The 25,677-nt window shown below is 40.4% G+C and overlaps 3 protein-coding genes across 5 annotated transcripts in view; all 3 read right to left on the bottom strand.

Moving 5' to 3' along the window:
- The window catches only part of LOC139364591 (homeobox protein Hox-B3a-like), a 57,331-nt gene that overhangs the window by 30,936 nt on the left and 718 nt on the right, over positions 1–25,677 (bottom strand). Inside the window, exon 1 of one of the 3 annotated variants that reach the window (XM_071101465.1) lies at positions 11,263–11,969. The exons of the other annotated variants lie outside the window; for them this stretch is intronic. Within the exon in view, the coding sequence (XP_070957566.1) occupies positions 11,263–11,337 (75 nt within the window). The 5' untranslated portion in view covers positions 11,338–11,969. Of the gene's footprint in view, positions 1–11,262; positions 11,970–25,677 lie in introns of those variants that run through there. 3 annotated transcript variants of the gene reach the window in all.
- On the bottom strand, positions 12,044–14,779 carry LOC139364592 (homeobox protein Hox-B5a-like). Its single transcript, XM_071101467.1, has 2 exons — positions 14,138–14,779; positions 12,044–13,428 (listed from the first exon to the last, which is right to left on the bottom strand). The coding sequence occupies exons 1-2, from the start codon at positions 14,718–14,720 to the stop codon at positions 13,181–13,183; spliced, it is 831 nt and encodes a 276-aa protein (XP_070957568.1). The 5' UTR covers positions 14,721–14,779; the 3' UTR covers positions 12,044–13,180.
- Positions 17,121–21,275, bottom strand: LOC139364594 (homeobox protein Hox-B6a-like). Its single transcript, XM_071101469.1, has 2 exons — positions 19,371–21,275; positions 17,121–17,963 (listed from the first exon to the last, which is right to left on the bottom strand). Exons 1-2 carry the CDS (start codon positions 19,795–19,797, stop codon positions 17,707–17,709), a joined length of 684 nt encoding a protein of 227 aa, XP_070957570.1. The 5' UTR covers positions 19,798–21,275; the 3' UTR covers positions 17,121–17,706.

Below are 25,677 nucleotides of genomic sequence, written 5' to 3' on the forward strand. Positions count from 1 at the left end.
TACACACCTACCTTGCATAGTAATTGAGACCATGCGCCCTTGCATTACTAACCGAATAATAGTTTTGGTCCTTATCAGGATTGCATTATCCTAACCCATGCAATGTTATCGTTGGAATAAGGCCCCATGCATGGTGAGTGATCATGCGATAAAACTCCTTTGTTGTCCAAATTGACTGTTTCTCAATCGAAATGGTGACACCGTGAATACGCTTTTCAGTTGAAGACAAGCATATCACAGCACTTGACAGATTATCATGGCAAATAAAACCCATTATAACTTTCGGTTACCTTTTCTACAGAAATTGTCAACATTGAAAAACAATATCAAAATATCTCACCCCATTAGCCTACATTGGGATAATATAGCCTAATGGTACAACACAATTACAATAAACATAATCTGGCAGTCGTCTGTATCCATCGATGGCTTGTAGTGTATATATCAACTACATACTCCCTTAGACACGAATTTGTGACCGTGAGTCTGTTCACACAAATCCGGATCTACAGGGTATATATAGATGACAGGTATTCTCCAGACAGGTATTGAAAGGGGCTGCTCACCTTGACTGCGTCATGTGAGGTATCAAGGTGCTACGCCCAAAGCAGGCTTCCTTCAAGTGTGTCAGCATTGTGCTACAGCACTACTTCATGAAAGGTGCTTTGCTCGCAAACATAGCTCGTGATGTGTAGGGACCAACTTTACAAATTCACATTTGTTTCTGCCATGCATTTCTGCTTTGAAAAAGACAGCATGACTCACCAAAATATATTGCACAATAGGTGAATGGCACAGTGGTTTTCGGTAACCACAAAATAACAGTAAGAGCAAATCAGTGTAAATAATTGGGTTTCAAAAATATTACTATTCAGGGGAGACTGAAGCTTAGCTCACACTTCTACAATTAAATGAGAGGGAACAGCTCGTTTATAACCGAAGCCACCAATCTATCTGACAATACAGAGCGAACAAACGCCAAGTGAATAAACTTGAGGGTGTACGGGATGATAAGATAGCCAGCTCCTTATCGACTACTGTACACAATATTGACAAGCAACGATATACATAGTAAGAAAGATCAAGTGAGTCAAACTGCAGAAAGGTCAACCGAAGCTCGAGCCCAGGCTGTAATAAAACATTTGTTTTTTATGGCAGGTCATTTTTGTTTGCAAGTCGCCGGCAAACACCACTCAAACGGCGATATCCGGAGGTAGGGTATATAAAACAATAAAATATGCACGAAGCAAGAAAAACCAACTCCTCTCACATCCTTAAAGCAGCACAGCAGAATTTACGACCTTTTAAACAAGTTTCCCCCTCACAACAAGCACAGAGTCTCTCATTTCGATTTTAAACGTCCTGGAAAAAAACACATATACTCATTCTGGCTACTCAAGACTCCAACCTTACGAAGCAAGCAAGCATATTGACCATATACAAAAGGCTAAAATGAGCATCCCTACTATCGAGGTAAGACCTGTGTACGACAGCATTTAGAACCACAATAATCTTCTTCAGAGTAGATAGACCATTTGATATCGACTTCATTGTGAGAGCTAAATGTTGAATGTGTTGTGAACAATACCTAATAGGAATAGGTTGCGTTGGCATTTTATATCTGTATATCTGTATATTAAAATGCATATCAAACTACGTCGAATTATTTAGGATAAAATGTGTGTATAGTCTCTGAGTACAGCTTTTACTTTCCAAAAATAAAATAATGCACAAACACATTCAACAAAGACCTTCACCTCTAATCAACATCAAGGCATGTTTCTCAAACCATCCTCTATAAGAGACATTTGAAATTCGATTATTATACACATTTTTTTGTTTTAAATCAATTGAAATATTGACTAGGAAAATATAATTTTCCATATTCAAATAGGCTATTTATTTCATGAGGAAATATTATTTAATAATCTAACATGATACCTGTGATAGGTTACCCCTATGATGGAGAATTGAAATATTTTTAAATATCTTATATTGTGCCATTATTTAATAGGCTACCAATAAATTAGAGTAGTAAAACAAGCAAAAATTAGGCCTATTGATATTTATTAATCCCATGTGTCCATCTTAGTCTAAATATATTTATCTCAAAGTGTTCCTATATCAATGGGTATAGGTTATTCTTTGGATGGGTCTTTGTTTAGAAATCGCAACGGTTCTTTTTTTTTAATGGAATTTGGGACCAAATTCAATTAAAGAAACAATTACTGAGCAAAAGCCAAGTAATTTCAGAAAAACAAAAAAATGGAGATGGCATCGAAGTGAACCTCTATACCAGAATTATCTTTGTTCGTTTCATTCTTTGTAATGAGGAAAACAACAAACCAAATCTATATTACGAAATCTTTAGCACCCCTAGCGTTTACATATTCGTTAATTCACAAATAGGCCTTAACAATGTCCTGAACACTCAAATCGTCCATTTCTTGCATTGTCTGTCTATTCTTCTATCTTTCTCCTCAAAATGAATAAATGAATCCAGCTAGTCCTAATCATACCTGTATAAGAAACATATGTCACGCGACTAAATTCTAACGCACAAAAATAGGACCAATATGTTTTCATAGCATAAGGGAGAAAGTCCAGCCCTAGTGTCCACTCTAGCCCTTTCACCCCCTGTAGTCCACGACCTCGCCTTCACCCCCTTAACTATCCCTTCTGAACGGCATAGGGACCCATGAGCCATCTGCCCCTTCGGGGTTAATGTGTACACCAACAGGCATTCAAGGAGAGCACCCACAAACTATAGCCAAGGTAAATATTCACCCCAAAACCCCACACTGTGCTCAGGGTACTGCGCCTCAATGAGCTGAATTAAAGTCATAACTACTCGGAATATGAAAGGAGGGGGAACAGTGCCACTCACCGCAGTGCAAAGCACGTGGTCCGCCCAGGCAAGCACCTGCTCAATAGAGAACACCGCAATATGTAAATTAAGCGCCAATTTCTTACTTACTTCGCTCCTTGGCACATTTCATCTCGTCTTCGATTCCCCCTTTCCCCATCTCTCCTGCTGCACACAGGACGCGGTCTTGCTCCGATAATTGTCGATTCTCCAAGCCTTTCTTTCTCTTTCGCCGTACGGTGAGCCCAGAAGCCCCCTTACCTTTCTCTAACGCCACAGGTTTAGCCCGTGACCTCTCCGTGATACCTTTCTGCGTGAAACTCCCTCTCATTTCTGCGATGTTCCCCTAAACTTCACTCCGGTAGCATAGGGCAACAATGGGCGGGCGGACATTAAACAATCCAAAGGGCGAAAGCCGATCTCCGACGAGTAGACTACACACACCATAAGAGGAAGAAAATAATACGATAAAACAGCAGGAGACCAACTTCCTCAGTCGAACGAATGCGACATAGTCGCTTTAACCTTGTGGTGAGCGAAAAGAGAGGGCTAGTCTATCCCCCGCTCAACACCACCGTATGCCACCTAATACATCTAAAAAAATAAAATGCACATTACCCCTCTACTGTTGTGAACGCGACAAACCACCGGGTGCTTTAATGCATTTTTGTTATGGACTCAAGTTTTCGTATTAATCTCGCAGTTTGGCAGTCTTTGTTAAACAGCAAGGCGTGTCAAGAGTCCGAGGACATTTTAATATTTGTTAGACGTGCTGACCTGCGTTTCACCCCTTCTTTGGGTCTCTCCCACTCGCAACTTCTATAGTAATGTATGCATAGCTTGCTCGGTCATATTGAATTGTGCCCAGGTCATTACTTTGAAGAAAAATGGACTAGGAAGGGGGCTCATTCAAAAAGGCTTTCCAAGCCCGAAAAACAACTCAAGCATAGTGATTTTCATTTTCTTTGTTGCATATATAAAATGCACAATGGGGGGAACCAAATGTGCAGTTAACAAACCGTGCTATACAATATTGTTGATGTAGAATGAAATTTAGAAATCTATCTTGTTTAAAATATATATATATATATATGTTTTGTTTAACATTTTATAAATTGTTCAATTGATTGTTAGTTGATAGCCTATATATCACCACAAAGGCACTAGACTCCTTGTCGATTTAAGGATATCAAGTAAATGCAGTTGAGGATATTCGATACCCTTTTCCTTACACTAGATTTATTGTGTTTTGTGGATCTAACATGTGTGCTCGCTTTTTGTCTTATTTTCATCTAAATGTATAATAAGCCTACATTGAACATTTTAGGGATGCACGCATCGTGTGTGGGCTCAAAATAAATGAAACAATCGTTGCTATCATTCGATGCTAATTCCTTTGACGTACTGAAAAGTGTAAAGCTACGATAAGATAAATACATTCTTGTCTTCCTCTAGCCGTGTGCAAACTGCAGATATTAAAATTCACGGCAATACCCTGCCAGGCAACCGCACAAGCTACAATGGAATTGAAATTAATTCAGTGAACTCCGGATGAACTCCAATAGGGACATGTTCTCTAATACAATTATTCACCACTTATGCACTTATTTGTTTGGCAAAATACCGAACAACCAGAATTATACCATCCTAAACTCTACCATTAGGCCAAATGTTTCTGTCAATAACGAAATTATTTATTTACTGAATTATCCATTTTCTCGTTTGTCCCCTCTCTTTTCTCCACCGAACATTAAGCATATCTCAATAATGTACGTCCAAAAGTCACCAATTCAACTTCTCGACGTTGATAAAGAGGTTTACGTAAAGAAAAATGGAGGCCTATTTGTTGATGAATTTGCTGAAGAGTAGTGTTTTAGGGTTCCGAATGGCAACCAGATTGCATGATATAGCCTTATTCCAGGTATGCAGCTTTGATATTCTTACTTGGGAAAGTTGTCACCATGTGGACAAAACGTTGTCTAAACATCCCTTTTCTGCCAACCACTATCCTTTACCCATCCCTTTCACAGTGAAATGAAAACTGTTGTTCTCCTGAGGGTGGGGGCACGGGATGTTTTCCTTGTATTTTCACTGTTTTACTGCAGTGCTTTGTGGAAGTGACAAATTGGCATTTTCAACAGAGGGTGATTTCCTTCTTTTGAGTATTGAAATGATGTGCATTGCAATACGCCTTTAGTAGCCTACAGACTTTGTTGTGTTTCAATTTTTTTTTTACAGGGTTTACAAAATACATTCTCATAAAATAGACGTAAACAAAAACAATACAACACATTTGTGAGGGGAAAACCATCATATGCAATTGTAGCGTCTAGAAATAGAATGAACCTGCTCCATAATGATTCCAGCCGTAACCTAATTTGAATATGCTTAGAGTTAGTCTGGAGACCATTGGCGAAGGATAGGAATAAACAGACATATTTTAAAACTGTTTTTTTTACATCCCAGTATAAGTGTAGTCTATAGCTTGAGTGTATCCGCTTAACCTTATTTAGGATGCCTTAAAGACTCATTTTTCAAGATGTTGGTTCTGTCTCCGTGCACATTATTTTTAAGCGGAAAATCAGATAAGGTGAGTCATTTTGAAGATGGTAAGCAAGATAAAGATGTTTTTTTTTGACTGCGTTATGCTGATAAGCACAGGGAGAGGAAGGGATGTCTCTGGGGTTCACCACCGCAGGTAGCATACAGGGATTTCAGATATTTCAATACATTCGAGTTTAACACAACTTGTATTATTAGGCCTATACTATAGACTATTGCCTTTATAGTTGAACCTCCGCCGTGGCAGTAACACTAGCACCATCATTCTTTACTGCACATCACTACTGCCAGCTGCTAATAATAATTGCAATAATAAAACAATAATAGTTGTAGTTGTTGTAGTCGTGGAAGAGTATAATTAATAACAATAAAGTAAATCATTAATTTTAGTTTGTCCTCTCCCATGTTATTTAAACAGACAAGAAGTGTCCTCATACAGGCCAATTCGCTAAATTCACTAAAATAACGCAACAAAAACGGAAATATATAGCCTAGTGTCAACGAATAGTGCTTAATTGATAGGCCTATCATTATTTTGATTATCTAATGCTGGAAAGGGGAAAACTATATAATTACAGGCCTATATTTTGAGGTTTTTAAACACACACACACACACACCACTAAGATTGAAGCACACATTTAATTGCAATATGAATTGAAGCACACATTTAATTGCAATATGATGAAGAGACGTGAGCTATTTTAGAGTAAATTATCAAAATTCCTCATCGTGCATTTTATGTATGGGCAGTTTACTCTCGTTCTCTTCGTAATGCTTCTGTTTAAAATAAATACAATTTTATTGCACGAGCCATCAGATATTTCCCGCTGTCCCTGTGACAGGACATTTGGGGAGAGCTAACACCTGTAATGTGCGTGAGAGACCCCCAATGCCACCAAATCTTTCCGTTTCTTCCCTCAATTTAAGCGTCCATTTTTCTCTCCATCGCGCGCTGGGGGTTGCTTTGTTACCACGAAGGTCAGCCCTTCACCTCTCCCTCTCCTCTCCCTATAATTTCTCTCATCTCTGTAGCCCCCTCCCTCGTGCCTCCTTCTCTCTTTTCCCTCCCTCTCCTCTCCCACTTTGCCATTGACACCCAGCAATTGGTCTAGAATACAGTCGACAAGCCGACGGCAGAGTCACGCACGACGTAAACTTTTGACCCCTCAACTGTTTGACCCCATGCAGCTATACAACCAATCGACCAATACTGGATTCACCTTCCTTTATTAGCTTCAGTGGAGAAGAGAAAGACCGGGAGTGTACGATGCTAACTCTCTAATCTCAGAGCTGCTTTTAGCAGACGCTGCTGGGTTATTTTCTGGTTGCCTTTCGTGTAGTTAACAAAGCAACGAAAAACAGGGAGATAGACAGTCCAACGTGAATTGTTTGTCATGTGCGCCTGGCTGTATTTTAGTAAGGCTGTTTCGACTCGTGATCTCCACTTTGTGGAATCAAAGTACAATTTTACGTAGTTGAGAGGGCTATTTTAGTCAAGAACAGTGTGTAGGTTATCGACTGTTATGTTTCAAATGGTCGAAGCGCTGGGTGGATGGAAGATAAGCGGGCTTACAACTCTCTCTTGTGGCTATGAACTTGGTCTAAAGCGGGCTCTGCTGGCGACGGGAGAGAGTTGCATTTAAAGGGAATATTTATTTGCACAGATCTAATTGTGTAAACATGACTACATGGGAAGACGTTCAGCTTTTTGTGTTGGTGGAGAAATACTTTTAGGTTTAAGGCCTACTCCAGAAAATGTTTAGCCTGATAAAGGTATGCACCATGAGTAAAATCGAGAGAGAAATAGGACACAACATATTTCGTTGTATAGATATTTGTGAAAATAGGTAGGCCTACTTAGTGGTGTATGGTTGGATTATGTTAAAGTGGTTTTTGAGGATGAATAAGGTCACCAAAGTTAACTAAAAATAAATACAAATGCTTTGTAATGCTGACATCAATTGGTAAGTGTTAGATTCGATATGAAACAGTCAGCTTCTTTCACACATGACATTTTGATCAGCAATGGCCCAGTTTCATTGTTAAACTATTGTTATTATTATTATTATTGTGTAGATAGAATTGAAAGACGCAAACCATTAACAACTAGTTTAGAAGTGTAGGAAATGTTAAGAATCTGCAATATGAAAAATAAATCACATACATAGGCCTACATAATAATTTGAAAAGTTGCAAAACTATAAATAGCTGTTTCTGGAATGAATTAATAGCCCTTCGAAGGGAATATGTTGAAGTAATGAAATTATGTACAGATTCCCTTTCCTCCAGTAATCACTAAACGTAAACATGCATGGAATTCACATCTAATATAGGTGATATACAACTCCAAATATGTGCAGGAGGGTGATCCCCTTATCATAAATCTTAGCGAATTTTAACAAGGAATTGGCATTATCAAGTTCTTATCTCAACGCAAGGAATATCAGATTTGTTGTAGTATTCAGCGCGTTTCCGTTGAAATCCTCTCTCAAACGTGGACACTACATGGGCCACGTGCAGGACACATTTAGGATATTTTCGTTGCCTTTACCCCCCCCCCCCCACCCCCCTTTCACATCGAGAATCGTATACAGAAGCGGGTAAACAATAGGTAAATAAAAACAACTTTGTTAATTCATTTTCCCCCTGTCGGTGGGTAAACACGGCACGTGGCTGCGCTTGATGGGCTTGCTGTATTGTGGTTGCGCCTGCGCACTCAGATAGAGCTCGCTTTGCATCGCTCGTCTGCTGACCTCGCGGTGACACCCTATGCATTATGGATGAGATATGCGCCCAGATTACCCCTATCAATATGCAAAACACATTACGCTGTTGAAATGGCAATTTAAACGTTCGAAATTGTGGCGTTCGAATGTTCCAGGTCCTCCATCGAAAAGACCGGAAAGATTTTGAGGTTTTTGTGATACAAAATAACCGTAGAGACCCAGACAAAAGGGAAAGTCGTGTTCATATTGTACACAAGCAACAGCAACTCCAAATTGCATTAACAAGTTTGTCATAATTCAAGATGATTTAGGTCAGTCATGTTATCTTCAAACTCAAATTAAATTGGCTATATACAGGTCTCAAATTGAAAGCACTGTATAAGACCAAGACTTGTGACACACATTTTATCATTTCTGTTAAAACCACCATACAGTTTTTCAGACCCATTTACGGATACGCTTCTCTCTGCTCTCTCGTGTTGTGCCAACACATCACCAAAACACACCCCACACCCACACGTAAAAGCACACACACCTTGCAATGAAAAAGCTGTCGCCTAGTTACTCACCCAACACGTCTACAAACTTGTATGCTCGTGCTAAGCCTCTGACTGTCAAAAAGTACATGTAGCCTACATAAACGGGAAACAGATGATGAAAAAACAAAGTGGTCGACTTCGTGGGGGTCTAGGCCGGTGAACCCGTTGGACAACTTTGAAGAGGTTAAAATTCATGTCGCGCACTACTTCTGTGACGGGCTGAGGCCTCTGGCCAGAGCCCTTCCGAATGTAGGCTATCATTATCAAAAGGCAGTCGATGAAAAATGAAATGGAAGCCCTAACCTCGCCTCCCAACCAGAGTTTCGCCTTCCTGTTTACTGGCTGGAACTTCCTCACTCTGTTACGCGCTCACACACACACACACACACCGGAACGAGCCAAGAGTAAATCACACCGGAAACTCAATAATAAAAAATAAATAAAAAATAGGACGCTGTAGGATTCAATGTAAAAAAAAAAAACAACAACATATGTACTAGGCCTAAAATCCCACTGGACAATATTGGGTTCTCAAATTGTCTACCGTATGGGACGCTTCCCATCACCTGAACATATGATTTGAATAATTCTATTGTGTTGTTGATTTGATAATATTTGGGAAAAGCGAAAGTGCAATTAAATGTAGTCTCAGTGGAAAATAATCTGATATTTACGCATAAAACGTTAACCTCATTGGCAATTGTTATTGTGATATAGTTATTATTGTGAAACTAAACATTAATAACGTGTTCACATCTGTCTTGCTCATATTCGTCCTATGAATAGAAGTTTAAATAGGCCTCATGAAGAAGCCCGTAGTGGATTTTCCATTTTCTGAATATCAAATGCAAAAGTTGCCATTGGAAATATTAAAACTCGTATCCTTGTTAATTCATTTTGGCCTGTCATGAATATGAACAATGCTAAACAAACCTGTTGATTCTGAATAACTTTTATGGTAAATATTCCAGTGTGTAAAGTATTTTTTTCCTAATATGTGGCATTATAATACTCACAACTCTCCTTACAAACACGAACTGTTCAAACGGTTGAAAATACTTGGGGCCAGTCGTCCCCATATTGAAAACACATTGGGATAGATCTGAGAGAAAATAATTAATGACAGTTGGATATCTGGAGACGAGTTCTGAGGAACTTCCGAAATAAAAATCCCTCCCTATTAGCAGCCGTTTATTCGCAGCCTATCTCTGTTGCGGTCGCCCCCTGCTTTGGGTAGACTACATAGTTATTAATTGTTAAAATAATGACGTCTGTATCCTCTGTTTTTTGATCGACAGTAACTGCCAGAGATTCCACGATAAAGATCTTTACACAAGGACATGTAATGATTTAGAGTTTAAAGTTTACAACTGAGTTCAACTACATTTGGTCTCAAATGTAAGTGTCGCGTTGACACAACTATTAAACAATTTACATGAGGGATTTAATCACACGTCATACAGAGGTGCCATTTCCATGGTATTGGATATATCTCAAGGATTTTAATTCAAGGCTTTGTTCCTCGAAATTGTCCTGCCTACATGGAGATTTTGATACAGGGGTCGAATGTGAATGTTCGTATCCAGTTTTGTTATTCACACCCTCCCTGCTTGAAAATACTTGGGCAGGGTACAAACAAAGATTTGCTTGTACCTCCAGGACGCATATCATTATAGTGTGTGTGTGAGTTCGTGTGTGTGTGTGTGGTCTTTCTATGAAAAATCATGGAATTTAGCATTTGGCATAGCGCACTTTAGTGACATTTTCTGATTGTTGGTGTTGATATCCATTCCATACACTAAACCAGTGTGAGTAAAGGTAATCTATTGCCCACTGGATAATCACAATAGCATATCTGATTCTCAAATCAGACAGGTGGAAACAATGTACAACCAAAATCACGCATACCACGCTCATATTCATAATCACTTTGAACTTGTTTATTTTCTGATCACAGCTCTATACTGTGTAAGGACCCATCGCCATGACCGTCGAGTAGCCTTTGCTGCAATCTGTTTGTGGCTGAAGCAACTCCACTCCAGGTTACCAAGCACCTTAACGCTTTAGCATAAAACAAATATATACATTATGAGATTATTGACAAGAAATGTTCAATAATTTTGAATATCTAATCACAATACTTCAAAATCAAGATGTCAAAAGTGTGTACTACAACAAAACTTTATTTCATAGATGCAAAATGACAATAGAAAACAACAGGCTATATGTCTAAGTAACTTCCCTCGACAGTTGAGTCTACATGAATTCCCTCGGAGGCGGAAGTCACGGTTTGTGTAGTTACATCCACAAATACACAATTAAAGCATATAAACAAGCACACATAAACACATGTATCTACGACGCCTGTATCACATGTCCCCACGCATAACAGATAGGCCTAACTAAAATACCCGAAATATAGGAAGGTCCAGATACTCAGTATCATATTAATACCGCTGTTGAGAGTAAAATAAATGACACAGTAAGTACAAACGAAGCCTTCCCTCTCCTTCCTCCCTTGCCCCTAGGCCTAGCCACCAGCCAAATAAGCCTTAAAACTGGACTTACTGTGCAGTTGGTGCAGTCATACAGTCCACGGATTACATGTCTGCCTTGAAATGGTTCGAACTGGAGCGCAGACATTGTGTGTACCAGACAAGGGCATGGCAGTGGCCTACTACATAGCTCTTGTCTAACTACTGACCCTTTAGAATCCCTCCGAAGCAGTTAAACCGCCACTTGCATTCTAGAATGTGAAATATATATTGTCAACTCCCCAAAACCATAAAACTAACTTTATGGACCCCACGTGACTTTTGAGAGCCAGTAAGGGGTATCTGTCCGTGGCCTGGGCGATTTTTACGGTCTAACTTCAAGATAAAACCCTCATCCGTTTGACATGTAAATGTCATAGCTTCTTTTTGTATAGTTTGGCCAAAGGGGAAAGCAAATTTTCAAAACGCAATTGGCCAGGCAATTGGCCAGGCAGATGGGGATTTTTGGCAGGACCTTTACTCGGCTCTAAAAAAGTAGCGTAGGACCAGAAAGAACGGTTGAGGACCCGCCGGTAAGTTTGAAAGTTCAGTGCTTGTTTACTGAAAGTGAGACATAAACTAATTTGTACAGGAGGGGCACCGTTTAACAGTGAGGAAATCATTACAGAAAAGTGCCCAATTCGTTAATGTTTTGGATGTCAAAGTTTGTCAACAAGGGATGGGCCAAGAGTGTGTGCTCGGTGTGTATTTTAGTTGAGTTTCAGTAGTTTTGCCGCTTTGATTGTCACATGTCCCTTTGGTTGCAGTAAAAAATGGAAATGACTGCAGTAGTGGCTATGTCCTTGTGCGTAATGCCGTGACTGCGATTGTTCCATTTAAGATTTAACTCGGGCCTATCATTTGTCCGAATGCATTTGTGGAAGACTTAGACATATTCCCGAAGTATTTTGATACTGTTTTGAGACGAATTGACAGCTGATGTCGTACAAAGAAGGATATACGTCTACCAGGTTTGGACAGTGGGTACACGAGGTTCTGGGAGTTTGATGCGTGTTTGACCCCAGGTGGGTCGTTTGTGGGGTAGGGGCAGGGGGTACAGAATTACAAGCAGTGTGCTTGAGGGGTTTGGTCTGAGTATGAGGAACTTTATTTTGTACTCCAATGTAAGCTACAAACAAATACAAAAAGCTTATTGGCAAAATGCTTACAGGCAGTCCGACATGACAATTGTCATTTTCCCCCACGCACTTGTCATTCACTCTGCCCAATACAAATAGCCAATTGGTCACATTAAAAATGTCTAATATATACATCCTTTCTGGAACATAAGCATGATCCAATAATATACAATTACATTTTGAATATAACTATACAAACGTATGAACGGATACAGGAATTCTAGTCAATATTTTTTTATACAGGTTTCCTTTTTTTCAAAAAATAAATGGGTAATTTAAACACATGACAAAATCCAAAGATATGATTCAAACAATGGTATGAAAACATGAAGATCACCATATATAACACACCGAGACTCATGCTAAAGCAATACAGGGGCCTGTTTAATATAGCTTAACTTCATATTTGGACAGAGGAGTCTCTAAAGCTGTAAACTCAAAAGTATATTCGTTATAGTTTGTTAATAAGTTATAACATTTAAGAGCTCACATGCCAGCTTTCAAGAAAGCAGTAACATAGCACTTGACACGTAAACGATATTTATAACAATTACAACGGGCGGCATTGATAGCTATTTTTCATTTTTTTCCCTCCAAACAATAATCACTGTTGATTTAAAAGACAACAACATATGAACATGAACAGTTTTTTATAGAAGCAGTACAACAGTAGAAGTTAAGTTGCCCTAAAACATCAACAACATGCCAAAAGATGCCGCGTTGTACAGTACTCAGTTATAGTGTTTTTAAAAACTATTTTGAATGTGTGTATTCTTTTCACCCCACGTAATGTATTATTTACTTGCGTGACGTCTATGGCTGGAAAGCGTTACCTGCAGTAGCCAGACTCATGCTCTTCAGTTTATTGTCCTTTTTCCATTTCATTCTTCGGTTTTGGAACCAGATCTTAATTTGCCGTTCTGAGAGGCACAGCGCGTGGGCTATCTCTATTCTCCTCCTCCGGGTAAGGTACCTATTGAAATGGAACTCCTTTTCCAGCTCTAGCGTCTGATAGCGAGTGTATGCTGTTCGGGCCCTTTTGCCGTCTGGTCCAGTCATATCTGAATAGCATGGACAAAACGCAAGGGGATAAACATTAGCTAGAAATGACCACCAAAAGCATTACAGAAGCAAAATACTGATTAACTTTGGCCAGCACGCGTTTGTAAACACAACACACGACCAAGACCAACAATATAGGCTACGGCTATCAATGCACATAAAACTACGCCAAATGCAGTTATACGCCTCATCCGGCTGTATTGGGGTATTTTTGTGTCATTTTTAGGCTATCAATGCATTCCTTTCACTGGGCATTTATTCCCCACTACAAAGAACATGCTTGGTTAAAACATTAGTAATGTATTTTCCTGAATAGCCACTGTCCTCAACACATCCCCCAACTTATTGCACTCTTCTTTTCTCCACTAGCTTTCTCCATTCTCCACATTTTATTGCCGTTTTTCTCCCACCCTGCAGTAATAAAGTTCCCACACGTAATAAAACGTAACTTTTCAAAGGAACAACAACTTTGAAGTCTTCCTGCCGTTTTGCCCCCTCTCTCTCTCTCTCTCACCCCGTTCCATTCTCTAGACCTCGGTTTGCGAGGCTTACCCTCTTGACAGATTTATGGCGCTTTTGTGGAATTTACTCAAATAAAGGCACCATCGGGAGCAACAGAGGAAACGCTAACGAATAAAGCGAACACACAAAACACAACCTTTCTGATATCAAAATAAGTCAAGATAGACATCACGTAAGGCTATATACCATGGCTAATGTGCAGTTTCCGCATCCAAGGGAATATCTGTGGTGCTTGGCCATCGCTCGATGCCGTGGTGGTGGAGGTAGCTGTGGACTCTTGCTTCTGCTGCGTCCGGGCGGCGGTGTTGCCGCTGGCTCTATGGGTGCCCTCCTCGGTCTCGGAGGAAGCGCTCGCCTCGTCTATTTCAGTGAAATGTGTGGTGTTGGTGAGGTTACTTCCCGTCGTGCAGGCGCTCTGGTCGGAAAGGGGCGAGGAGCATTTGGGTCCCAGGCTCTCGCTGTTGGAGCACGGCAGCGGCTCCGGGGACGCAAGCGAGCAGCTTGACGGCTGCCTGAACCGCGTCTCCGGAGCGGGAGACTGGAAACCCCGGGAGTTATCCCCAACAGCCCCAAAGTGGCCAGTATTGGATGAACGATTGACGGTCAGGTCCATGCCATTGTAGTTGTAGCCGTAAGAGCCCGAATGCATGGTGCTGGAGTCCCTGTACGAGGCGTTCATAGCGCTGCTGCTAGTTCCATAATTTAGTAACTGATAGTCGGGGCCATTTGGGTAGCGCCCTGAGAACGAGTTTACAAAGTAAGAGCTCATTTAGGTTGTTTTAGAGGGCTTGATTTGTAGATCTTGGTCGTTATAACGCTGTGCTTCACGATTTATGATGTATTAATGAATTATAGCAATGCACTGTACTTCGTTTTTGCTATGTATGCGGCCAAATATGGGGGTGGGGGTGCGTTTGAGAATCACGTGCTCTTGTTGACCAGTCGTAAATTCTCACTGATGACTTCAAGAGGTAATTCATGCTCTATGGTTACAAATGATGACGAGATTGGAGTCGTTAGACTCAAGTCAACGTGTGCCTCCCAATTGCAGGGTTGTGCTCGGTGTTGGCAGAGAGCGTCACCTACTGGGAATTTAATTTAATGCAGTAAAGAAGGATTTAGGAGAATGAGTTTTAGTTAGGATTAGGTCTCTTTTCGGAAATAATAAAAATGATTTGTTCCCCCATCTTTCTTTTGTTGGATGTTGGGATTGCAGTATTATTTTGCGTCTTTACTAACCTTTTCTGTGGGAGAAAAAGTGGGCTCATTGCAATAAATGCACCATTAATAACTGAATATTGATACAGTAGAGAAACACACACACTACAGCTAATAACGTTAACAGCTATGATGGCGAGTCCTGTTCGTTCTACCATGCCCAGGGGAAGTTTCTCGTAAGATTTTAGTCACACTGGCTCTCCGTCATATATATCATCATAATAATTATAATAATGATAATACCTGGTAGATATTGAACACTATGATATTAGTCATATTAATTTCTAATTCTTTTTTGTATTATTAATATGAGGTTACGAGACTATTTTTAGGAAGTCTGAAAGGTTTGTATGTAGAATACAATAGGTACAATAGTACAATAGGTCTCGACTCGAACGCGAATAGTAAACCCTCAGTCCAAGGTAATGGCACACCTGCTAGTGTGTCTTACACGTAAGTAAAATGTCGTCGGGGAGTAGGCCTAGCCGTGAAAGGAAATCAACGTGTTGTTTCGACGTCACACAATTTCTCTTTGTATTCTACGCTCTTTTCTGAGGCACCATTCATGCAAAGTCATTGACTGGAAACGTGTTGCTGTTCACAGGAGGAATGCGAAGTCATGATCTACGGTAACGATTGATTTATGGTTTGTTGATTGAAAGGCGCAAGTTATTTCATGTAGGCTATGTGTACCATGATATGTAACCCCCCCCCCCCCTATACAGAACATACATGTGTGCTTACATATAGACCGGAAAATGATAGTTGAAATAGTCCAGACTATCTCCAAGGGGAGACACAGATTGATACGTATGCATTCTACGTATCCACATATCACACATGAGGCTATTCTGTGTGTGTGTATACGTGTGTGTGCTACTTCTGTAACATGAAGCCTGGAGAATATCAGTCTACTCCAAGCAATAAACACTTCTATACATTTAGCTGTAGTTCACAAGTATGTATGGGGCTCCCGAGTGGCGCAGCGGTCTAAAGGCACTGCATCTCAGTGCTAGAGGCGTCGCTACAGACACCCTGGTTCGATTCCAGGCTGTATCACATCCAGCCGTGATTGGGAGTCCCATAGGGTGGCGCACAATTGGCCCATCGTCGTCCGGGTTTGACCGGTGTAGGCCGTCATTGTAAATAAGAATTTGTTCTAAACTGACTTGCCTAGTTGAATACATTTTACATTAAATAAAACAAGTATCCCCATATGTATTTGTGCGGTTTAACTCCAAACGACAACACTGTTACTTTATGTGTCATGTACACTGGGGAGGTTGTCGGATGACAATTTCCAGATAATTTGTGTGTAATTATCTACTAGGGAATACCAGGCCCGAGGGTTCTATTGCATATGAAATGTCACACTGATGGTACCTGGAAAGGGAACGTGACCATTGAGAGACATGGGGTCGTGGATTGGACACTTGAGTGTTTGGGTGAGTCTCTGGGCGGACAGGTCAACTTTCCCTCCCACCCATTAATTCAATCAGCCTCGCAAAGTTTGCTGTCACTGTTTGGGCCGTAAGTATTTCACTAGCCTTGGATAAACTTAAATTAGTGTGTTTCATACACCTGTGAAAGAGCAAACCTTGGTTTATGACCAAGTCAGTGTTTGCTCATACCTTTATAACTGCAACAGATGGACGGTGCTCGCTTTTTTTTATGCAGGGCCAAATGGTAGACAGTTCATTAAAATACGTTTTCAAAGAGAGAAATGGTAGCTTTCCTGTGATTTGCTGTTTCAAATACTTATCCACAAGTTTTGTTCTGGACATCATTGTGAATTATATAGGCCTAGGCCTATTTCACTTCCTGGGCCAAATGTGTTCTAGCCTACTTACTGTAAATGGCGTTCTAAGCAGGTGACAAAATCACAAAGACCTATAAAGTATGCTCGCGCAGACCGTGCAAGACAGGTTGAATAATTATTACATTTTATTGAAGGATTTCGTAAGTAGATACATATTTGTGACAAAACCACAAACATAAACCACGTATAAAATCCATAAAATATAAACTTTTGACCCAGTCTTTTGGTAGTTTTGAATTATCAGTAGATCAGTTTGTTCTCCCCATGAAACTATACAAGTCAACAAAACAACTAGATAAGGCTGGGTATTTAACTTACAAAAGAAATACATTCATTCACCATACAATGAGAATTTCATTTTATTTCTATACAGTTTAAATATGAACACGAATATGACATATATTTCAAATAGTTTCGTTATACATGGCCATTTTTTTGGGGGGGGGGGGGGGGGCATCCTAAATCAAGAGGCAAGTGCACAAAAAAACCTGCCATTCGGGTACCCGAATTATGATTTTTTTTTTTTAAAGAAACATAAAATGACAATAAAAAAATAGACAGTTAAGTGAACTTCTGGAATGCTACAACAAATTTAACAAACACAACTTCCCCGGCGGGAACTTTGGGCATATGAAAGTAGTATCTTCATATTTGTAGGATATTCGAAGATGGTGCCATAAGCAATTTTATGCGTTTTTTTTGTGTCTTCTTCTTTTCTTTACTCTGACCTCTTCTCTTCCTCCTCCTCTCCGCTGGTCTGAGAAGAGTTGATCAGTTTATTCTCTTTTTTCCACTTCATCCTTCGGTTCTGGAACCAAATTTTGATCTGGCGTTCTGTTAGGCACAGTGCGTGCGCGATCTCGATACGGCGCCTACGGGTAAGGTACCTGTTAAAATGAAACTCTTTCTCCAGCTCGAGCGTCTGGTAGCGGGTGTACGTCTGACGACCCCTTCGACCAGGGTTACCGAAGGTCCCTGTCAAAAGAAAGGGAAGAGAGAGTCAAACATTTTGTGTTTATAGGACTGATATAATAAGGCTATGTCCGAGGAGAAAGAGCTTAGGGCGAATAGCATGACTGGAACTCGTGAGCTTTTGCTGAAGATTTACGCATTACTGGTAGTAGACGTGTCGTGTAGAGTAGCAAAAAATGATATAATTTATATAGTCCTGGAAGCTGCCCTTAAATTAGTTCGTAAAAGTGTTGTTTACATCATATGGCATAGGGTCATGTAATACTTGGTCATGTAATATACACGATATTTGAATCGTGCATGTGTGTTTTTTTTGCGTCAAACAATGAGCACCAGCCTTACAAATAAGCAACTGAAATATCATATCTATTTCCTGTTGTTTTTTCCCCCACACATACAAAAAGATAAGCTATTCAGAGAGGGGATGTTAGTTTTGGCAAGTTTAATAACAACGTATTTTATCTTCATAAACACATTCTAGCCTACAGTAGGGGGCAAACCATGGCGCATCCTAACATTAAAGAACAAGAAGCTCTATATTGACCATCATAATTCTAAGCATTCACTAATTTACCCACACTGCTTCTAGCAAGTCACACACAGCTTCCGCTTAGAGACGCAAAACAATAAAAAGCCTATATAGAAGAAGACAATCAACGTTCGGATTATGGAGGGTGTACTTAAAGTTATCATAATTCAAATATTAGGATATCCAACAGTCAATGAAGTGTAGCTCTCTCTCACTGTCTATTAAGAGTTATTTTAGCTATTTTGTTGTTGTCGAAACGGAATTCCTCGAATGGAATTTATGGCGCTAATTTATTCCTCTATTGTTGTGTAGTGTGCTTCCCTATCATATTTCATGTCTCGGACATCATTTCTAACTGTAACCCATAGCACAGACATGTATTTGCCTTGTGATACATTTTGAACTTTTGTGATGGTGAGGGTCTTTTTGTGGTGACGAACTGAGCACTAATAGCTGGAACCCTGTCAGAATAACAATGCGAGCCATTTTGTGATAAGAACCCATCTTTGTTGGAACTGCTGCTCCATTGTTGCCAATGATGTGTTCGTGTGCCGTGCGATTTTAATCTACAACGTGAATAATGTCAGCCTCGAAGCGATAGGAACCATAAGAATACCAGTTTATGAGGATACATTTTTTTTTACTTATGGAGGACGCAAAAGTGTCAATTAGATTTTTTTACAGCATATTTTGCTTCCTCTACTTTCAGCCTGTGTTAAGACACAACCAGAGAGACAATATTCCCCACGGTATGCTCTTCCGGCGCTGTACAGTGCAGTTGCAGGTCACATGTAATAGGCAAGCTCTATGTATCAGCCTAGACAGGCAAAAACCAAAACAAACCGTAAGAAAAAACAAATGACATGACAATGTGGACTCACCGTTACACGAGTTCATCCTCTGCATCCACGGATAAACGGGCGTCGAGGGCTTCTGGTCCTCGCTGTCCCCGAATATGCTTTTATTTTGCCCCGAGCAGTCCGTCTTGCGATGGTCTTGGCTCAGGACGAGCGAATGTTCCTCTATACTGGCGAGGGTGCAGGCGGGGTCCTTTTCCCTGTAAAAGCTGGCTGCTGCGTAGTCGCATGCACCGGCGGCGCTGGCCCGGCCATAGGCACCGCTCGCCTGCTGGTAATATGAGGATGGGTACGCCTTGTCTTGAACGCTGGTAGCGCCATAGGCAGCACCGGGATAGTGTCTTAAAGGATCAGTGTATCCGGAGGAGTATAACGGTATCTGTCCCAAGAAAGACTCTTGTCCTCCAGGCAGAGTCACTGGAAAAGTTGAGTTTACAAAATAGGAACTCATTGGGAGGGTACAGGTTCTTTTCCTTGGTTTATGATTTGTTGTGTTTTATAGTCCAAGTGGTTTAGCTATTAGTAGTTTATCGGAGATTGGGTTTTAGTTGAGGGGGGGCGCTGGGTGGCGACGTGCCAGTGCGGGACAGAGGGAAACCGTACCATCTGACCAGGCGCTGACCAATAGCGTGCGTCAGTGCCTGCAAAATAGCACCCTGGAGGGGGGGCTGTGATTGCATGCGTCGGGGGACCCCAGCGCAAACTAGAGAGCAGGCGTTTTTTCTCTCGCTTCTCTTTCGCCTTTCTCTCCTTCCAATGAGATAGCACAATACGAATCACACTGGAATTTTAAAGTGGTAAATTGAATACATCGACACTTCTCCCCCTTCTATTTGTTATTTGGCGAGCCCATATACAGTAAAGACCCTATTCACTCAAGACAACAAATATAACCCTTCAAATAATCACCACATTAAAATGGACTTCAAGACGTAAATCAAATAGAGACGCACCAATGGGGTTTGAGTTATCTTCTGCATTTGAAATATTTTGTGTTTATATTTTTAGAGGTCTGATTTATTCGCTCAGTACAGTAGATATGTGATGAGATATGTCTTCTCCCCTCTTACAGCACATTATCATCCCCATTATTTTTATAGCGATTTCCATCCGGGTATTTGACAATATACCTAATGTATATTTCAACATGCACGTGCTTATTAGATTTATTGGAATATATTGGAATATTCAGTATTACAACAGTTGCCTTCACTGAACAATACTCCTATATTAGTTGAACATGATACAATATTTTGAAAGCCCTGGCTTTTATAAATGTTTGTTGAACGGCTCTGGCCTACGTTGCGGTATCATACACGTTCCTTATTACCGCATTTGTCTAGTCTGAGTGTGTGTTTACATGTATGCTGCCCTGACCACATTTCATGCACCGGTTTTTATTTCAGAATTATTGACTGGGAAGGTCATTACGCGTTGTAAGGCTTTAAATGTTTCACTGACTTATCTACCACGAGTCAAGTCAGGTCTGGATCTGTTTTTCATTTACAAATGGCATTTACAAAATCATAAATTAGCCAGTCCCATAAATAAGTCCGGTCCTCACACAAGTGTTGTCTGTCCAGTAGCGCCGGCAGTCTGTGTATTTTTACTTTCAGTTTGGTTCCCTTTCAAACCAGGACACAGAGCTTCCTTTGGTTTGGCTCAGTTTTGTGTGAACGGAAAACGTCCATTGTGTGACCATTTCTTAATAAAGTACACAGAGAAATGGGCCAGTCTAAGTCTCGGTTAATAATTCATGAATAATAACTACCATCATAAGTCAATTTGATTCAGTCTCAACTAAGCAAATTTAACATAATGATCTGATGATATGGGGCTATTGTTGTGTAAAAACGAACTTTAATGTCTGTTCCTCTGAACCAATTCTCATTTAGCTTTTTGTCTCGTTGCAGGTTTCCTGACAATTTTACGAACAGCAAGGTAAAGCCGGCTGAAGTTCTCTGACTTGGTAATTTTTGTGGACAAAACTGCACTGCAGAAAAGTTGTCCACAAATTGCATGGGAAGCAACACACTGGATACCAATTCAGTTAAAATTACACAATATCTATGGACTATGACCGGAAATCCCAGCGAAGATGAGTCTGACTGTATGGAGAAAAAGTGATGATTTGTTTATACAGACCAGGGAGGAAACACGCGCCTGTCACTTTTTGTCATGTGTCACGGAACTACCTCATAGACCCCCCCCCCCCCCCGAGTTCCGCATGACATACGCATATTTGTAAGTATGTGCTCTTTTCATGATCCTGCATTGTTCTGTATATTTGTTTATTTGCTACTGTGAATAAAATGTGTTTCACGCGCAGCATTTTGATGGCGATAATTGACTTACAAGTATATTTTGCACGATTAAACATATCACTAATGTGTTCTACTAAGTTAATAACTGCGTATAATGTAAAAATGCCAATTTAGTTGATTCTAGCTTTTCATTGGCCTATCTGTAATCTTGGTGATGTTGTAGGCCTTTCATAAAAATATAAGAAAGTTGTAAACGAGTTGTGGTGTCTTGTGTTTTGTAGTTGCTTGTTTTATTTCACTGGGGAAAGTGTTTTAGTGTTTTATGATTTTATCGGGGCTTGTAAATTCACAGACACGATTGGAATTGAAAACAAGTGGTGTTCAACTTAAGTTATAACAAATGCCCCTGGCTTAGCTCTTACTTGACTGTCATTTTGTTTTAAGTGTTTATTATATACGTGCACTTAGCCTAACCATAATACAAGAAACAATTCAGAATTATGTAGAACAATTAGACTTTTCCAGACGGTTTAGTGCGCACCAGCGTGCGTAGCCTAATTTATTCGGTTATCGAAAAGCTTTTGACACTTGTTCGCCCCATTCTGCTACAGTTGTCATAAACAGTAATCCTAATTTTAACCTTTTTGACTATTGAAAGTGATTACTGTGATTTAAATATTAAACGTTTTAGTCAATTGTATTATATTCAACCAAGAATATACCAGTCTTATGAATTGTCATTGCATACACAACAACTCTTGAATTCTGAAGAAACTCCAGTTCTGTACAAGGCATTCTGCAAGTCTTTACATGGATGAAAGTGCGTGGAAATATCGAATTCAACGGAAGTAGATTGCCTATGTGAATAAGGCATACATTAAAGGAGACTATAACAACCAAGCTTTTCCGCACAGTTTAGCTTGGAAATGCATAGTTTAACGTTTAGATCTATAATCAAATATGAGCAAACTTATTATATCAACATTGGCAAATATTGTTACCGTTGCCTATATAGGCCCATGCAGCATGGTGTGGTTTTAAATCGCGTTGTTACAACAGTGTTCTATCAAGTGAATAACTTGTGCTGGTTAATGAGATACAAGGCAGACCCTTCCTTACATAAATATTATTGTGCTCCAGAAAGTGACTAGTCCTTCACGGACTTTCAACTCTTGTGAAGTCACTAGACTGTTTACCTGATCAGCCTTCAGCCAAAAGCTTGGAACGCAGGTTACTCATTAAATAGTTCACAGCGTTAGTCTCATAGAATTGCATATAGGGTTAGTGTAGACCTAATTAGTCATTACTGTATTATGTAAAATACACACTTCATTTTCAAAGGGAAATTATTGTGTTGTTTGTTGTATCACGGGCTATACAACAGTCGATGGTAATAAACCTGTAAAATTAAATTTGACATTAAAACTAAATTAGCCTGTTCAATGTTGCACACACACACGCGCACACGCACACGCGCAAGTTTGCACGCTGCACGCATGCACGCACCAACAAACAAACGCATTCATGTACCCACACACACACATACACACGGTGTGAAAACATGTCTTGCGGTGTTTACAAATGACTGCCTTGAGTGTGCGACCCCACTAAACCAAATGAAAACAGTGACCAAGGACAAATCCAGTATGCTTCCAACACACACACACACACACACACACACACACACACACACACACACACACCCTACCCTTTATCCACAACCAGTCTCACTGTATCTCCACTTCAACACGACCCTCAGATTGCCAGATGACATTTATAGCACGGTTGTTTCCTTGGGGAGAGAGCACACAACACCAGAACATCATTTAATACACCAAATGACCAACTAAAGTCAGCCGCGTAATAACAGTGAAAGTTACATTGAGTGAATCCAGGTTGTCTCTAACACCCGGCCGCCACTACACGGTCCATTCACTGCACAATGTAATAACCTTGGAGCGGTCATCCGCTTACGTCTTGGAGAAGGGCTTTTTACAAGTGGGAGAAATGGGGGGGATGCACGAAATCGAGCCTTAAGGCTTGGGCTTCTGCGTGTGTGCCACAAATCTCTCCCAAACCCAGGCACATCAAAGCGCGGCAACAGCAGCTCGAGAATTTACAACCTCTGCATTCTTTTACGTTTCACTGACACCGAGCCCAACCCGCCCCTTACAGCTTTCCTGTTATCTCCTGCCCCAGCCATGGCCTCGCCGCTTTGTTACACGCAATAATTCAGAAGAGGGACCAACAACACTGGAAAGATCACATATCGGTTTGTCAACAGCTCACGCACTTAGCGACAAACACATTTCCGCACAATCATAGGAGCAAAATACGTACGTTTCAACTGTATACTATTACGCACGAACACAGAGACATACAGAAATTCACACGCACACACACACACACACACACACCAGACAGAAGGCTTTTGGGCATTATGGAAAAATGGACGCTAGATGGCACCAAAGAGTTAGGAACGAGCAGAGTCTGCAGCGACCTGCGTCACTGCAAGATCAAATCAACTGGAATTACTGCAAAGCTACAAGACTGCCAAGGCGGCTTATCACATTTGGGAATTAAATCCAAAACAAAGCCTCTATCATCGTTAAGTGGAATAGGATATCTGTTTATGCACCAGGCTGCTATCCTTTATTTCCTGATAGTTATTGTATCTGCATGGACGAACTTATAAGGTCGGCTCCCTATTTTACTGACAATATGCCATACAATACAAAGTATACTATGCTATAACATAGTAAATGCATATTATAACATGTTGCAATTAAATACCATATCATTCAGTGGTTCTTTGTTTTTATCATGTCATTTGTTTTCTTGGATTTTAGTCTGTATTTTGCAGTACTGCTGAATAAACTCTGAATAAGGAATTGCTCTGTTGTTTGTTGGGATGTCAAATACTCAAGTGAGATGATAAAGAACATTGATTTTGATATTAGAAGTATTGTGATAAACTGTAGGCAGACAGACAGACAGACAGACAGACAGACAGACAGACAGACAGACAGACAGACAGACAGACAGACAGACAGACAGACAGACAGACACACAGACACACAGACAGACAGAGACAAACGGACACACAGACAGAGACAAACGGACACACAGACAGACAGACACACACACACACACACACAGAGAGACGCACACACACAAATGGATATACTTGCAGATATATATATAGGTAGACAGACTGCCAGACCCTTGATACACAGAAGTGAAGCTAGAAGCTAGAAGTGAATATAATCACTCACAATTACGCATTATATACGAACAATAATACCACCATTGATTATACATTGGGAAAAATAACGTTGGATGAGGATTGGCAAGCATGATTTGTGTCAGTATAATATATTAGTGGTAGTTGTAGTAGTGGTAGCCTATTATGGGATCATGATTATAGTGGTACATTAAAAATCACTTTTATAGTAGGCTACATTTGGTTTAAGGCACAGACAGACTGAAACATATATCATAACTGTACTGTGGAAGCAGCCTTTATGGTGGGTGTGGGGGAACTTTTACTGACGAGGAGACAACAAATGGACACCTAAGGGTCTAGCGTCTAAAAAAAATACCAGATGATGGCACAGAAGGAGGAATGAAAGGGGAAATGAAGCAATAAAAGTGGGCGAGATCACCCCGCAGACACATACAAAAGAACATTCTCCACCGCACAGACGCACCAACTGTCCAGTAACCTGGAAGCGTCGCGTCGATGATCTGGAAGTGATACGCTACACCACTACTTGACAAGCCCTTGCGTAATGGAGGATTTAGAAAAAAAGACGGCCAGTCTCAATGCTATATTCAAAAGATAATCTGCTATCTCCACAAAACGGCATGTTGTTTGCCTCGTCTTGTTTGTTTCCACGGTTTAGGGACTCGTATGAGAGCAAAGGAATGTTGTATAGCCCCGTGCTTTTTGATTAAGGATTCCTCGTAAGAGGTGGCCCAAGACTGTACATCAGAAATTATATTTGCATAGGAGCCGCTCTATCAAACCTCGCCCTCGCAGCCCGGACACCGGTATCCTTATACCA

Source organism: Oncorhynchus clarkii, chromosome 13 (assembly GCF_045791955.1).
Source record: "Oncorhynchus clarkii lewisi isolate Uvic-CL-2024 chromosome 13, UVic_Ocla_1.0, whole genome shotgun sequence".
In the NCBI taxonomy this organism is placed as follows: domain Eukaryota; kingdom Metazoa; phylum Chordata; class Actinopteri; order Salmoniformes; family Salmonidae; genus Oncorhynchus; species Oncorhynchus clarkii.